Source organism: Colias philodice, chromosome 25, assembly GCF_061535455.1.
Source record: "Colias philodice isolate Cphi_HAF_F1 chromosome 25, ilColPhil1 Martin Lab GWU primary, whole genome shotgun sequence".
Classification (NCBI taxonomy): Eukaryota; Metazoa; Arthropoda; class Insecta; order Lepidoptera; family Pieridae; genus Colias; species Colias philodice.
In genome coordinates, this window is record NC_143110.1 from 2,705,654 (window position 1) to 2,721,892 (window position 16,239).

General features: G+C 33.8%; 2 protein-coding genes across 4 annotated transcripts in view; one reads left to right on the plus strand and one right to left on the minus strand.

Moving 5' to 3' along the window:
* LOC149477242 (putative divalent cation/proton antiporter TMEM165) overlaps positions 1-14,376 on the plus strand; it is a 34,548-nt gene extending 20,172 nt beyond the window's left edge. For 2 of the 3 annotated variants that reach the window (XM_089710814.1, XM_089710815.1), the window contains 3 exons: positions 7,201-7,554; positions 10,085-10,358; positions 10,927-14,376. In XM_089710814.1, coding sequence (XP_089566940.1) covers positions 7,201-7,554; positions 10,085-10,358; positions 10,927-10,997 — 699 coding nt within the window. In that variant the 3' untranslated portion in view covers positions 10,998-14,376. The remainder of the gene's footprint in view (positions 1-7,200; positions 7,555-10,084; positions 10,359-10,926) is intronic. The other variant, XR_016317645.1, reaches the window with a different exon arrangement.
* On the minus strand, positions 1,292-2,109 carry LOC149477243 (trypsin 3A1-like). Its single transcript, XM_089710865.1, has one exon. It carries the CDS (start codon positions 2,107-2,109, stop codon positions 1,315-1,317), a length of 795 nt encoding a protein of 264 aa, XP_089566991.1. The 3' UTR covers positions 1,292-1,314.
* Positions 14,377-16,239: the final 1,863 nt, after the last annotated feature.

Sequence of the window (16,239 nt, forward strand, 5' to 3'; positions counted from 1 at the left end):
AGTATAGTCTATAATATATCATATATCATAGACTATATATAATCCTTCCGCCTATTAAGTATTAGCCTTCCTCGATGAATGGGCTATCTAACACCGAAATAATTTTTGAAATAGGACCAGTAGTTCCCGAGATTAGCGCGTTCAAACAAACAAACTCTATAGCTTTATAATATTAGTATATGTAGATTAGTTTTCTGAAACTTTGATGTAACTTTAAATAGGATAAGGTATTTGCACGATAATGTAAATGAAGCAAGGGAATATTGCAAGTAATTGTTTTATTATCTTCGTCGCATAAATCATTTTATCGTATCGGTTGCTCAAAGTCAGATTAAAGAGTGTTTTCGTATCGTAATCTGATGCAGGTAGAAGATTCGTATTATCTATGAACGTATTTATCTATATAATAATATTATAAAAACATCTTGATTTGAACTAAATTATAATCCTTAATTATATAACATTTAAGGCACTCCCACTGTTTTCCTGTCGTTAAACGACTAAGGGCTGATTTTTCAATCCTTGGTTAAACTTATTCGTAATAACGTATTAAACTACCATTTCAAAAACGTATCCTAATTGCCCGTATTTGACAGTTTACAGATGACATTTAAATATTATCTTGTAATTATACTTTATTGAACGGATAAGTTTTAACCAAAGATTGAAAAATCGACTCTAAATGTTTCACACCCCTAAGTGATAAGAGTACCTAAGGCAGAACAATGTTTGCTGGTACAGCAAGTAGATAAATAAAATAAAGATCTTCATGATTTAAAATCTTTGAGTGTAGCAGTAAATCGTTATAAACAGAAACACAAACCAAGGCCAAAACTAATAATGAAATCATAAAAAGTTTGGAACATTCTCAAGATTCACGCAAATAGGAATCCTCAAAAAATATAAACACGTCTGTTGCAAAAAACTCCCTACTACGTCATCTGAACGGACATCCACAGCGACTTTGTTTTATAATATCTATGTAGTGTTAAGTATACTATAAGTAGGTATAATAAAATATAAAACTAAAAAAGTGAGTGTATTTAAACTTTGAAATATATTGGTCAAATTAGCAGTTATTTATTTATAAAGTATCTACTACTGCTACTTCTTGTCTTTACTTGCGATATTTTTTATCAATATTATCACATTCAGTACCTACAATATCTTCCATTTGATAAAAATTATTTACTATCTATCAATCAAATAATATGTAAGTAATATTAATTATTATACAGTTATGTATAAATTAACACAAATAAATATTACTATAAGAACAACCAACGGAGAACTCCCTATAAAAGAAAATTTTCATTAATTTGACGTTACACTTGAAATCCAATCTATAGATGAACTGAGAACAGTAATAACACCTGACGAAGCGAATGGCATATTATGTTTGTGATGCTTCTTAAAAGACTTCTTAGTGTTCACCTTCCTCACACCCCCTGTTGTCACTCCCACTATCCCTGATTTGTGAATAATTGGCCCACCAGAATCACCTTTTGTCAGCGAAGCTATTTCGTCACATTTTGGCATAACACATACTGTAATAAATGGAAAGATAGCTTCATCACCTGAGCATCGAATCAGGAGGGCATTCATAACTTGCAGCGGTTTATTCAGTGTCATTGTAACATCTAACGTCGCTGAGTCATTTGTTATTCCATAGCCTAAAGCTACAGCTTCGTGGCCTATCAAAGTTGTGTGATCGACTGCACTTATCGTCGCGTATTGTGTTATACTAATTGGTTCAGTTTTCAAGAGGCAGATGTCATATTGCACTGGCATCCTTTGGAATCTCGGATGTGTCATCATTTGAAGAACAGCGCTGTACATTCCTGGTACCGTTGGTAAATGTGAACTGTATCTTATTACCGTCGAAATATTATTGGTCAATGCATACGCACAATGTCCAGCAGATAAAGTCCACGTGGGAGATAAAATAGAGCATGTACAGCCGTGTCTATATTTATTCAGTGTTTCAGTAAGGATGCCCCAACTTGCTGCAAAAGGGAATTCGTTTAAATATGCATCTCTGCTTGCCACAATCCGTCTTGCCGCTTCACCGTCGGTTATAAATAAAAAGAGCAAAATCATTTTGTTCATGACGATATTCGGTTGCAAAAGTGTAACGGTAATATAATCGAATACGGTTATTTTGATTGAAAATAATAAAATATTGTAATGTTCTTGAATGTACTTCAAATGGAATCCATACTTAATATTATAAATGCGAAAGTAACTCTGTCTGTCTGTCTGTTACTCAATCACGCCTTAACTACTGAACCAATTTGCATGAAATTTGGTATAGAGATATTTTGATACCCGAGAAAGGACATAGGATAGGTTTTATCCCGGAAATCCCACGGGAATGGGAACTGTGCGCGCGAAGCCGCGGGCGGAAAGCTAGTTAATAATAAACTAGATGCTATATATCGTCGGGACATAAAATATTATTTACTACGTAATGTTCTGCATTGTGACTTGATTATATCTTCCTACCCATATATCTGTTCAAATTGAGTTCAAGTTTAGTGGCCATTTTGGAAGAAATTCATGTGTTAAATGTATTTATAAATATCAAAAAGTACACAAGCATTATTAGTCCATTGAAAAGTTACATTTGGGGTCGCGTTTTTTAGAGGACGCAATTTTATTGAAGTGAAAACTTCTTTAGCGGCGTTGAGCACTTTTTCTGTAATGGGTATAAAATCTTAAACTCGCGTCAGGACACGTGACCTGATCGAAAAAGCGCAAGACGGATGGATATCAAACATGCTCAACGTTAATAATCAAGTTTTCACTTCTGCCGGCACTTCCGGAGTGCAACCCGTCTTTTTTTTTTTGATGTGTTGGGGGGTCAGTGTGAAGCTATCACCAAGTTTGTGGGGTCGCCACCCTTGTCCCACGGCCGCCATCTTGAACGCTGTAAAACCTTAGCTATTGACGTAATAAAAAAATGTTGTAAGAAATAAAAGTTGTTCCTCGAAAAACAATCTACAAAAATGGTCTGATATAATTTCTTCGTAAAATGATAAAAAATAAATTATAGTTACTGGACTAGGGATATATGTGTTTACTATTGAAATGCAGGACTAACCCAAAATTCTATCCAAATCAAAATGTTTCCAATACAGAGCAAATTTACATTAAATGCTTTTTTTAAGACTCTTCCTTTGCAGTGTAAAACTAATTCGGTAAAAATAGCGTCCGTTGACGTCTGCTAGCAACACCAAGGTCGGGACCACAAGGTGAAGGATTTGCGTCACTCGCCTGTCCACATGAAGCTATTTGGGAAATACCATTAGGACAGTTTGTATAGGGTAATAGAAACGATATAAAAATATACTAGTTCAGAGTGCCTATTACAGCATTAATGAATATGAAAGATGAAAATCTAAGGAAAGTTGTCGCATTAGAATCACGGGACTGTTCTTTAGCATAATTGATATTATATATTTCTAGCGGTCCGCCCCTGCTTCGCCCGTGGTACATATGAAAAATAGATGTTGGCCGATTCTCAGACTTACCCGATATGCACAGAAAATTTCATGAGAATCGGTCCACCCGTTTCGGAGGAGTATGCAGACTAACATTGTGACACGAGAATTTTATATATAAGATATTATTATGTAAAATTAAAATGTTATATTGACTTGCCGGTTCTTCCCCATAGATATAGCTTTACGAATCGGTTGTAAATGTTAAAATATGTTATGATGATTCAAAAGTTCTTCTAGAAGAAGTCTAATAAGTAAATAAATGTTTGAGTTTATTATATGAAACTGGTAAATGGTTCTTTTACAAGCAATTTTTTTATATCGTCGTTTTCATAGTACATATAAGGTATGGAGAAGTGATGGTATGATAGCCAATAGGTGTTTGGTTATAGATTACTCGTTGTACCGCGCGGTTTCACCCGTGGGCAAAATCAAGTATTTCTATAGGTACATCGAGCTCATGCGTTATTCTATTGTATAACCTACATTGCTTTAGAAATTCATCTAAATCCGCTCAGTTTTTTTTAGTGAAGGATACAATATCGATACATTCTTACAAACTTTTGCATTTATAATATTAGGAAGATATTGATTCAAAACAAATGTTAATTACTATTGTGTTTGTCTTGTTGTCTATGTTACAATCTGGAAGCATTCAAAACACGTTAATAGGTGTTTTGTAGCAATTTCACGTTTCGTCTAAAGAATACCTAGTTGAATAGGTAGGATTTTATATAGAACTAGCTGTTGCACGCAGCTTCGCCTGCGTGGAAAAGATAAATTTTCATGGGACAAAGTTTCATCCTCTATTTTATCCCCTTGCATTGGGGCTAAAATTGATCAAAATCCTTAGCGGATGCCTAGGTCCTAATATCTACCTGCATACCAAATTTCAGCCCGATCCGTTCAGTGGTTTGGGCTTTGCGTTGACAGACCACTTTGTCAATCAGTCAGTCACCTTTGAGTTGTTACTATTATCAGATAATGCATCTCTTTCATTTTTCAATATTCGACCGATTTAAAAATTACTTTACCTACTATGACTTATGAGAGAAGTGCATCCCGTATTATTTTAACCCCCTTGTTTTATTTTTTTTTCCTTGTATAGTATATTAAATATTTAAAGCATTTCTGAAACATATAACAGTAAAAGTAACATAAGATAGCGGGTTTTTCTTCTAATACGAAAAACCATTTTGGATATCAAAGGTATATAAACGCTATCTAAATACCAACTACGTGTACGATATAAAATGCAATAAAGCCATAACTCTTTATTTTCAGCAGCTCACGCAACTTTTTCCATCGCGTTATTTCACGCGATTCGTGGGGCTTTGTTTTTCTTAATTACCTACTTACACACTTTTTCACGAACCTTGAACTCTATACTGACCGCCTCCGTGGTTGACGAGTGAGCGTAGAATCGAAAGGTTCTGGGTTCGATTCCCGCTGGAGACTTTAAAAAAATGCGTGTGTGGCGAGCACACGTGTCAAAAGTGAAACTTCTTTGGCAAGATACCAAAATCGTCCCCAAACTCCATGACGTGACGGTATTGCCATGACTTGAATTTGAAATTTTACTCTCAACGCGGTTAAAGAAGTTTAACAATTACCTAGTTAGTATTAAAGTTAGGAAGTTACCAAATCCTGAAAAAAATATTACCATTATAATATCGTCAAAATGTTCAATAAGATATTTTTTTTTTCTTTAACAATTTAAAATAGAGTCTGCACTATTTATTTATCATCTGTGATGAAGCAAATGAAAAATATAACAAAGACTTTAAATAAAAATAAATATTACTAACCTCATTCATACAAATCTTTACCTGTGATAAGAATAAAAATGTAAACTCACACACATCGTTAAGATATGTTTACTGGAAACGAGACGTGTATATTTAAGTATTTTTGTGTCACATAAATTCGTCATCATGATAATATTTGTAAGTATAAATAATAAATATTAAAAAAAAACACGAAATTATTGTATTGTCACCGATTTGGAGAAGTATATGTACAAAATATATTAAATATGTAGGAAAACGAGAATAATAAAATACATATATACGTATATCAGAAAATACTATGAGACAGTTGTTGTGTACCTTTTCCTAAGTTTTTTATTGGTGTAAAAGGTTCAGGAACACTGCTTTTTTCTGATGACTCGCTCGAGTGGTTTATAAAATCGACTTTATATTGTTTAACAATATTATAATCTATTTGGATAATTACGAAATTTCAGCTAAATCGGTTCACTTTTTTTTCCGTGAAACAAGAACATAACAATTAATGTATACGGTCCTATTAATTAGTGAGAACAGCTAGTCACCGTCCTGATGTACAGAGATATTTCGGAAATTAGTCACGTAATTAGTTACTGTCCTAAAAACGACCTTCATACATTTTTCTATGTAGAACATACATTCAGAGCATATCATAATAATTACATAGTGTAAAACGAAGTCGCATTCCGCGCTCTGTGTGTGTGCTTTTTAAATTACGCAACAGATTTTGATGGTTTTTTTTTAATAGATAGAGTGATTCAAGAGGAAGGTTTTAGAAGTGATTTATATATAAAGAATTATATTTATTTGAATGCCATAAAACACAAAATATCAAATTTAATTTATTAGGTATTTAGGCGAAAAGATAATATATATGACTTAATCTTATTTTACTTAGGGCTGATTTTTCAATCCTTGGTTAAAACTTATTCATCGAATAACATATTAAACTACCATTTCAAAAATTTATTCTAATTATCCGTATTTGACAGTTTACAGGTGACATTTTAAAATGTTCGTGTAATACTTTATTGGACGGATAAATTTTAACCAAGGATTGAAAAATCGGCCCTTAGTTAAAAATCACATCGAAGCATTTTGCACGCCTCATAAGCGAAGCGTTGAGGTGGGTACTACTGTCACTTCGCGCAAAACATCTGATTTTTTAAACTTAAAATGTCTTTATGTATCATACATTGCACTTGTAAGATAATACATACACACACATATTAAGAAAAAACACTATTTTTAACGTTCATGATATTTTTGATGTCATTTTTGTTATTTAAACTAGTTAAAAAACAGTTTAAAAAAGTTCTGTCTTGGACGTCCGTGTGTCTGTATGTGCGGATCCTTTTTCTTGTTAACACGATAGCGACCGAAATACTTTACTAATCGAGTCTTTTTTTTTCTTTTACGCTTGAGTATGCTCAGGAATAGAACCCTTTCATTTTTCAGGGTCTGATTCGATGTGGTTTAATTGTTATTAAATAAACAAAAATAATAATTAATAAATATTTATTAAAAAAAAATTATGAGGCGTGCACTTTTGGATTTTCCAAATTATTCCGATTTCTATTCGTCTTCATTAACACATTTACGTGATATCTTTATTCACAGCTGTTTTCCTTTTGGCGAAAAGGTTTCATTTACCAATTACCAGTGATCTTTCTCTATTCTAAATGTGTAAGGTTATTCGGGAACATCTTTGAGGGAACTTGCTTTAAAATTATTATCAAGTCACTATTGAATTTAAATAGAAACTAATGAGCAACCAATATTGCACATCTCTATCCATATTTTTATTCCTTGTGTTAACTATCTCTTACGGCACATATAAAACTTTATACGCCGATCTCGTAACCATTTGTTTAATTTCCAAATATTAAATTGGCTTTTTATCATTTCAGCATGCGGCGGTCAAAGGCAGCTTCTGGCAGGGGTTCCTCGCGTCCCTCTCCGTCGTGATCGTCTCTGAGCTCGGTGACAAGACCTTCTTCATAGCCGCCATCATGGCCATGAAACACCCGCGAGTGATAGTATTCGCTGGTGCGATATCAGCTCTAGTGTTTATGACGGTTCTGTCTGCTGCCTTCGGTTGGGTGGCCACTGTGATACCCAGAGTGTACACGCATTATATAAGTGCGGCGCTTTTTGCGATATTTGGTCTCAAAATGCTCAGGGATGGGTGGAAGATGGACCCCAATGAAGGGCAGGAGGAACTGGATGAGGTGCAGAGTGAACTGAAGAGGAGGGAGGATCAGGTTGGTTGATTTAGTTAGATATAACGGCTAGAGATAGGAATGGCAATTGAATTATGGTAGGAGATATTCTTTGAGCTTTTTTATGAGTGTATACTTAACAAGTATGGTATGAATATTATTTTGTTTAAACTAACTACCACCGTTTTGGAATTTCGCTTATTAAAGTCTTATACGAGTATTTAGGAAAAGTAATCTACCGGATTCGGAAGGTCGTTTTTACAGAAAAGAATTGGCAACAAACTTGATACAACCTCTTATTTAGTTTAATTCCTCGCGATTTCAATGTAGGAAAACCTTGGTTGATAAGAAACGATGGTAACGAGGAAACTTTTCATTATCTCTCACCTAATTACAACTAATTATAAATGCGAAAATAAATTAGCATCGCGACGGTGCGTCACGGTCGTAGCAAATGATAGCACTTTTTTATTTATTTGATTACTTATGCCTTTTGTTTGGTATGTACTGACTCGAGATAAATAATTATCGTGATGAACAATTTAGATATCATTTTCATTTTATAATAATCTAATGAGTATGAATTTCAAATCTATAGATAATGCTCAGCTAGATATTTCTTTATAATGAAATATGAGTGTTAATTTAGACATAATATCTGCATTAAAATCTTGATATCCTACACTTTATCAAAAATAAGGATAAATTTCATTTAAAATGCCATATTGCCAATCATACGTAAAGCTGCCTTTAGGAGCAATGATTTATAGTATCACTAACATCATAAAACTCAATTTCCTTTATAAATTACAGCTCATACAGTAAATTAAATATCGCTAAATTATCAAACATTGACCTTGGTGATATACTTTAGTTTTTGCAAATAAGCGAATAGTTATTTCCCTGTGTTCTTACTACTTCTACTTCGTAATTGCATTCCAATCAGGGTCGATTCTCTCAAGCTTAACGAATGGTATCATTACAAATGTTGAATTCCTTTCTGTACCTTTATTTTATGTTCTAAACGAGTACAAGAATGATTTCAAATGAATAGGGCTCCCAAGCGAGTGTTCGTTCGAAGTCGCCGGAAGACGGTGTGGCGACACGGTCAGAGTCCCCACAGAGTGCGAAAGAGGGACAAAATACAACGACCAACGAAAAGACTGATAGCAAATCGATAGCCAGTGTATCCCCAGAAGGTCTAAGGTCTCCTGTAAGCGAGACGCATGAAGGCCAAACGCCTATTAGTAAAGAAGACAAATTTCTGGCTAAAGAAGGCCAGATAACACCAGTAGCAAGAAGCCCCACGTTGTCAGAGGAGCCGCAAGCTGGCCCCTCGACACGACCCGAGGCGATGAGGGTGATCCTAAGTCATTATGCCTGGCAGTACGAATGACACATTAGTTTTTTTTTCTTTTAGCTTTTTTTTAGGTTTCGTTTAGCACAGATCACATCCTGTCATTAGCTTAGTGTATTGTCGATTAAAGGAATTCAGCATTTGATATTGTATTGTAATCTGATCAAGTTTACTATTTGCGGCCTATATTCGCCTCGAAGGATCAGTAGATATTTAATATATTTTTACGTTCTAACTCTGTTTGGTTTTTAAATATCTCTATAGAATTTATTCCTTTTAAAAACAATCCACATTCCCTGATGATTGATCCTTGATTTGATGTTTAAATATCCTCAAATGTCCTCCTTTAAGTAATTAAAAAAAACTCTGAATTACACTTATTATTTTATTATTATTAGGAAGTAAGAAATATTTCAAATGAGATACCTCTCGATTCCTTATAATAACAACAGATTATTTCTTATCGTTTCGGGAAGACAATTTGATCAGATTACAATTCCAGAAATATTTAGTTTTATGCATCATTTTAAATTGTTTTAGCATCACATACATTATTACGAAAGAAAGTTTGTCCAAACATTCATCACTCGCATCATTTATTTTATTTTTAGTCTAGCACCGTCATGCTTAGCATGTACTGTTAAATTTAGATGTTAAAACGTATCAAGCATTAAAATTTTTAGTTTTTATAATAATTTCTTTCGACAATATGTATATTGTTATGTTGTATTATGGTGCTTAGCTTTACAGCTTATAATAAAATTTATGTTAATATAATGTGTACATTTTGATAAAGCAAATCTTAATATGTATTTATAGTTGAGACACTTTTTAATGATGCCTTGTTATGTTGTTTACATGGAGAATATAAAAAAGGAAGATTTTAAATACTTTGCATCGTTTTTATAGGAACTAGATATCATAGTTTGAAATTACCAGGAATATCATTTCATTCTTTAATTTAATATGATAAGGTTCCTAAAAAAAATTGCAGAAATTATAATAAATGGAATAGGGCATTCACGTTTTATATCCTCCATACTTAAGCAATATAACACGGCAAAAATATATATAAAATGAAATAATGATAATCACTTTTAACCTTCCTATACCTATAAGCATTATCGTATCATTAATCTTGCTTCCACCAATCTATACACGTCCCAATTCAAAATGTTTCCGAATAAAGATATTAAGAAGAAATCCTAATTCCAGGAGGACAAAGAAGAAACAGTCGACATGCTAGAACAGGGTCAAGCAGAAAACAGAAGAAGGAAGCGTAACGCTGTCCTGAAAGTTCTGCTTCAGGCTGCGTCTTTGACGTTTCTAGCGGAGTGGGGCGATCGTTCGCAATTGGCCACAGTGGTGTTGGCCACAAGGGAAGATGTGTTCGGCGTAGTGGTGGGAGGGTCGTTGGGCCATGCTCTGTGTACGGGGTTGGCCGTGATTGGTGGTAGGATGGTGGCGCAGAAGATTAGTGTTCGGACTGGTGAGTTTTAGCTATTTATTACTAGGGTGTTTTGAAACAGTATAATTTTGTAGTGAATTTATAACTTCGCTTTGCACATAGTGAACCTTGGTGGGGTTTTTATATCTTTAAATGTTAGAGCTTGTGTCATTTATTTTCCTTAGAATCATGTGACACTTATTAACCTCAAAATATTGCTATGTGATAAAAGTAAAGTGTTTGACTATAAGTGAACAACAATATCCATTTTATTATTTTCACAATACTGAAAAATATACCTAGTTGTATTTTAGAGTGTAATTCATAAGTGTATAAAATATTTTTATTTCATAGATTGTTCTTTAACTACTTGTTTTTACATTTCTATAACCAGTAAAATAAAAAGACGTGTGGCACTCGGGGACTGCCGCGGTAAAGCTATTGCATGCTATGCCTTCAAGCCACACCTCCGTGCCCGTCCCCGTGGGGAGCGTGAGGTTTTTCGTTACTAAATTTCTGGATTCGGTCCCCGCGCTCAAGGCCCGCGATAGAAGCTATGCAATTAAAAGTGTAAATAAATAATACTAAATGTTTTTTTTTCTTATTTCAGTAACGATAATCGGCGGTATAGTGTTCCTCTTCTTTGCCGTTAGCGCACTAATAATGGGCCCCGGCGAATAGGGACTCTATGTACACGTGATAAGTGACAATATTGTATGTAGATAATTATTGTATAGACATTGTTTGGCACGTTTGTGCAGAAATATGACGATTTTCATTAATAGTTGTATTAGGTTTGAATGGAATCATGACGATTTTATATTAGTAGTTGAATAAAGTGTTAAAAAAATATAAGGAAAAGTTTTAAAGATGGTCGAAGAGAGACAGAGATAGATAGAGAGATATATTTTTAAGTTTATATAATTATATTATTATGTATAAGGTTTTTCTTTAGGAAATTTAAAACTTTTCCCATTGCAATGCACAAACGCAATATTAAAGTAAATAGGTTTTGATTTGTCAGGATATAATGAAGGAAAAAATACTTAAGTACCTACATAAAAAAACGTAAAAATTTTAGTCGTGGTGGAAACTATATAATGAATGATATCGTCTTTATTTATATTTAGAAAACAAATTGGAGCGACTGTTTTATTTTTTATTTATAATTATAACTAAAAATACATTTATTGTTTTTAATATTGACAAATTTATCTTGCCTTGAATTTTAGTCGAAGTACTTTTAATAGGTCTATTAGTCCTACTAATAAATGCGAAAGTTTGTATGTATGTATGTTTGTTACTCTTTCACGCAAAAATAATTGCTCCGATCTGTATGAAATTTGGTACAGAGATAGATTATATTCTGGTTTAGCACATAGGCTTTTTACCTGGATACCTCGCGAGTAAATCCACGGGTTTAAGCTAGTTCGGTCATATTTTTGCATAAATGTGCCAAAAAGCACCTTCAAACCTATACAAGTAACTTAATATAATGATTGTGAATAAATAAAACTTTAGCTAGACAGATTTATTAAAATAAGTAGGTATAATTTTATATCATATGATAATAATGATTTTGCTTTTTTTAAGTTTTGTTACTGTATTGAATAAACTCAAAATAACTGTTATAAAAAAATCTCTGGTATATAGGATACTAGCTGCGCCCCGCGGTTTCACCCGCGTGGCTCCGCTTCTGTTGGTCTTAGCGTGATGATATATAGCCTATACTCTATACTCTATAGAGTATAGCCTTCCTCGATAAATTTGCTATCCAACGAAATAATTTTTCATATCGGACCAGTAGTTCTTGAGATTAGCGCGTTCAAACAAACAAACTCTTCAGCTTATATTAGTATATAGATTCATTTAACTAATACTCCCTGACACTTTTTTCTACTGTTTTCTTAATACTCCAGACTTGATAATTAATACCTAATTGTTAGACTGTACTATAAACTTTATTTCAAAAACTAGCGGTCCGCCCCGGCTTCGCCCGTGGTACATGTTTACGTTTTCTCTATATAAGAACCATCCTCGTACTGCAAGGAATATAATAAAAAAAGAATTATCGAAATCGGTTCAGCCGTTCTCGAGTTATGCGCTTACCAACACATTTTGCGATTCATTTTTATATATAAGAAGAAGAAGAAGAAGAAGAAGATGTCTCTTAAAGTTGGGTTATTTTTAAGATCACAACAATATTATGTATTTAAATAATTTAAAGATTATTCCGTCTCTTTCACTTAAAATATATATGTCCCAAGATAGAGAGAGAACGAAATAAGTTTCTTAAATTTGGTTTAATATTGAGGCTAATAAATATAATACAATAAAGTGTTGATATATTTTGACGTGACAACGTCTTATAATTCGATAGAGTCGGCTGCACGCACGAAAAAATATGACTCATGCGGCGTTACCTAATTAATTTCTCACATTCAAAAGTATTCTCATATTTTTTTGTATTATTTTACAGTATATCAAACAGAGAAATGAAAAAAATATCATTTTTTTTAATACATGTTTGAAAATAATAATAGTTACCATGTTTAAAAGGTTTGAAGGTAGCTTGACAAACTGTAAGATAGGTTTTACCTCAAAAGATTAACCCAGAATGAGGGTAGTTTTATATGACTATATTATATTGTTGATAGATTTGTAAATATAAAATGAGCGTGTGTGCCGAACACACATGTCAGAAGTGAAACTTCTTTGGCAAGATTCAAAGATGCTAAAATCGTCGCCTTACTCCATGACGTGACGGTATGGCCATGACGCGACCTTGAAATTTTACTCTCAACGCGCCTAAAGAATTTTCACTTCAAAAATTACAGTAGAAGCTGTCGCTTCTATTTCCACTAGAATTATTTTAATTAATATTTATTAATATGTGATCGTCTGTGAATAATTATGAGGGTACATGGAGAAATGCATTTTAGTAAATTTTAAGTTGGCTGACACATTGATAATTATTACTGTATAGAATCTTTTTATTAGGTATCTTATCTGTGTATATATTTTGAAGGGCTAAATTACTTACATTATTAGAAGAAAAAATGTGTGCAAAAAAATGAATTTGCAATACGTTTTATTTAGTTGTATTAAAAAATAAGTAATAGATACGACACAAAAATGTTTTGATCGAATATTAAATTGACAAATATATCCTGAACTCACACAATATAATATGACATAACATGATGTCGTTCTTATCTCGATTTTAATACACATTATATTTGTTTTAGGGCAGATTTTTCAATACGTGGTTAAAATTTATTCGTCGAATAACGTATTAGACTGCCATTTCAAATATTTATTCTTATTGCCCGTATTTGATAGTTAGAGGTGACATTTTAATATTATCGTGTAATACTTTATTGGACGGGTAAGTTTTATCCAATGATTGAAAAATCGGCCCATATTGTATCTCAAAGAAACGATATAACTAAAGAGTAAAAAATAAATTTTGACAGTTGTAGGTTAGTATAATCTGTGCAAAAATGACGATTGATTTGTATCTAGTTATTATTGTGTGATAATATCTGTCAATCTGAAGTTTATTTTAATATTTTATCTGTATTTTGCATTGAGTTACTATGTCCAACGTACTAGAGAGGACATCGCTACTACACTATTTTGTAACAAGAGTTAGAGCCAAGCGTCTCAAACTTATAGTCTGTGCCCCCCGCTTGCCGCGTCAACACGTGCTATTGATCTGTTCATAATGACTTCATGTGTGCAGATGTACTAATAATTCAAATAATACAGCAAAATGCAAATGAATAATCTTCATATGTGTATTTTTATCGTTAAGTAACTAGATAATCATTTTTAAAAATTAGTTCGAGCAAAAATTTTGGCGCGCGCCATTTTGCGTCATTTGTCATTTGTGGTGTCCTCTCTATACATAGTAATTATACCTCAATAATATTTTGTGTATTTAATTTATGTGTAAGTACAAATGGCCGATATTATGAATCGCAAAGCTTCTGCTAAACGGGGAATTGTAAAAAGTATTATTTTTATGTAAAATGATTTATTATAAAAGTAATTTTTATTTTGTTTGTTTTATTTCACAATATTCCTTCGTCATATGAAGCAGGCTACACTTTGAGACCATCATGTTGGAATAAAACTAATAGAATGTTTTGTTATTATAAATTATCTGCTTGCCCCTGGAAAGTGTAACTTTCCATTAAAGATTTTCATGATCGGATCAGTGTTTCGTACAAACATACAGCTTTACTTTTAGGGGGTAATTTTGATTATAGTCGAGCCAATTTAATAGGCAACATTTGACGTCTATCAATTTTATCTTCGAAGAGAGATAAACTGCCTAAAAACATCGAATAAAGTGAATTTATCGATACGGACTACAAACATTTGTCAATCGACCTTGAAACACAATATTATGTCAATTTTAAAATTCTTCAAGCGAATCCCTGTCCCAGTAATATATGTATTTTCTTTCGTAAATTTAAGGAGCAAAATAAAACAAGTACAACATTTTTTTCCACGGTAAAAGTGAAACTTTCCGAACACTGCTTTATACCTACTCGGCAGCCGACCGTCACGCAACATGCGCTACACAGACCAAAAAGTTTGAGACGATGTAATAAAAGTTTCACTTTAAAACACAACGCATTTATTAGTTTATGATGATTTTTATTCACAAGTAATCAATGCATTCGATTCTAGATGTCATACTTCGATTTTTAGAGTAACGTCTCTGGTATTTAAAAATAAAACAGGTTTATTGACACCAATGACACTAAATTGTAGGGATGTCAGTTCTTTAAATCAGAAATTGTTTATCCTCCTCGATCGCGTGGCGGCCGCGCGGCGATCGCTCCTCGATCGCGTGGCGGCCGCGCGGCGACCGCTCCTCGATCGCGTGGCGGCCGCGCGGCGATCGCTCCTCGATCGCGTGGCGGCCGCGCGGCGACCGCTCCTCGATCGCGTGGCGGCCGCGCGGCGATCGCTCCTCGATCGCGTGGCGGCCGCGCGGCAACCGCTCCTCGATCGCGTGGCGGCCGCGCGGCGATCGCTCCTCGATCGCGTGGCGGCCGCGCGGCGACCGCTCCTCGATCGCGTGGCGGCCGTTCCTCGATTGCGTAGCGACCGCGCGGCGGCCGCTCCTCGATCGCTGGACAATCTGGAAATGGTCCGGGTTCGCAGTGGCGTGGCTGACCGCGCGGCCGACACGCTGTAACATTCCGTGTCATATAAACGCGCCCTTATAGGTGGTAAAAAAAAACAAAAAGCGTGACGAAAAATAATTTTATTCAAAAAAAACAATAAATATATAGATAGCTATCTAAAGATATTATAATGAATGTTGCTTTTGATTTAAAACGATAACACCAGTCTGTAGAAATTTAAATAATAAAACTTAATTTATTTATTTATTTATTTATTTTGAAAACTACACAGCTTACAGTTTGACTTACTCTACTTATATCTATGATACAATACGCCAATTACGAGTTTTACAATAATTATTATCAATTATATGTATTATTAAAGAGTGGTGAGTTGTGTGTGTGGGTGAGTGCGTGCGTGCGTTTGGGTATGTTTGTGTGTATATATGTGTGTGTGTGCATGATTAAAATGTGTTAGGTACGTTAGATAATATTTTAATTACATTGGTTTTAAAACGATTGCGAGGGCTGTTAAATATGTCAAGAGTAGAAAATTTTTGATTGTATATCGAAGGTAGGCGATTAAAGAGTGAGTTCTTCATATATTGATTTTTTGTACGTGGTATAAAGAATAAAGGAGTATTACGTGTTCGAGTTAGAGGGGTGTTAAAATATATATTTTCTGTTAATTGGGGGCAGTCTAGTTTGTTGTTTAGGAGATCATAAAGAAACATAATATCTGAAAGAGTACGTCTGTCTTCGAGAGTATTCATTTTAAA

What these genes read in the sequence shown, in the direction of transcription:
- LOC149477243 (XM_089710865.1), bottom strand. Translation starts at nt 2,109, where the DNA reads ATGAACAAAATGATTTTGCTCTTTTTATTTATAACCGACGGTGAAGCG.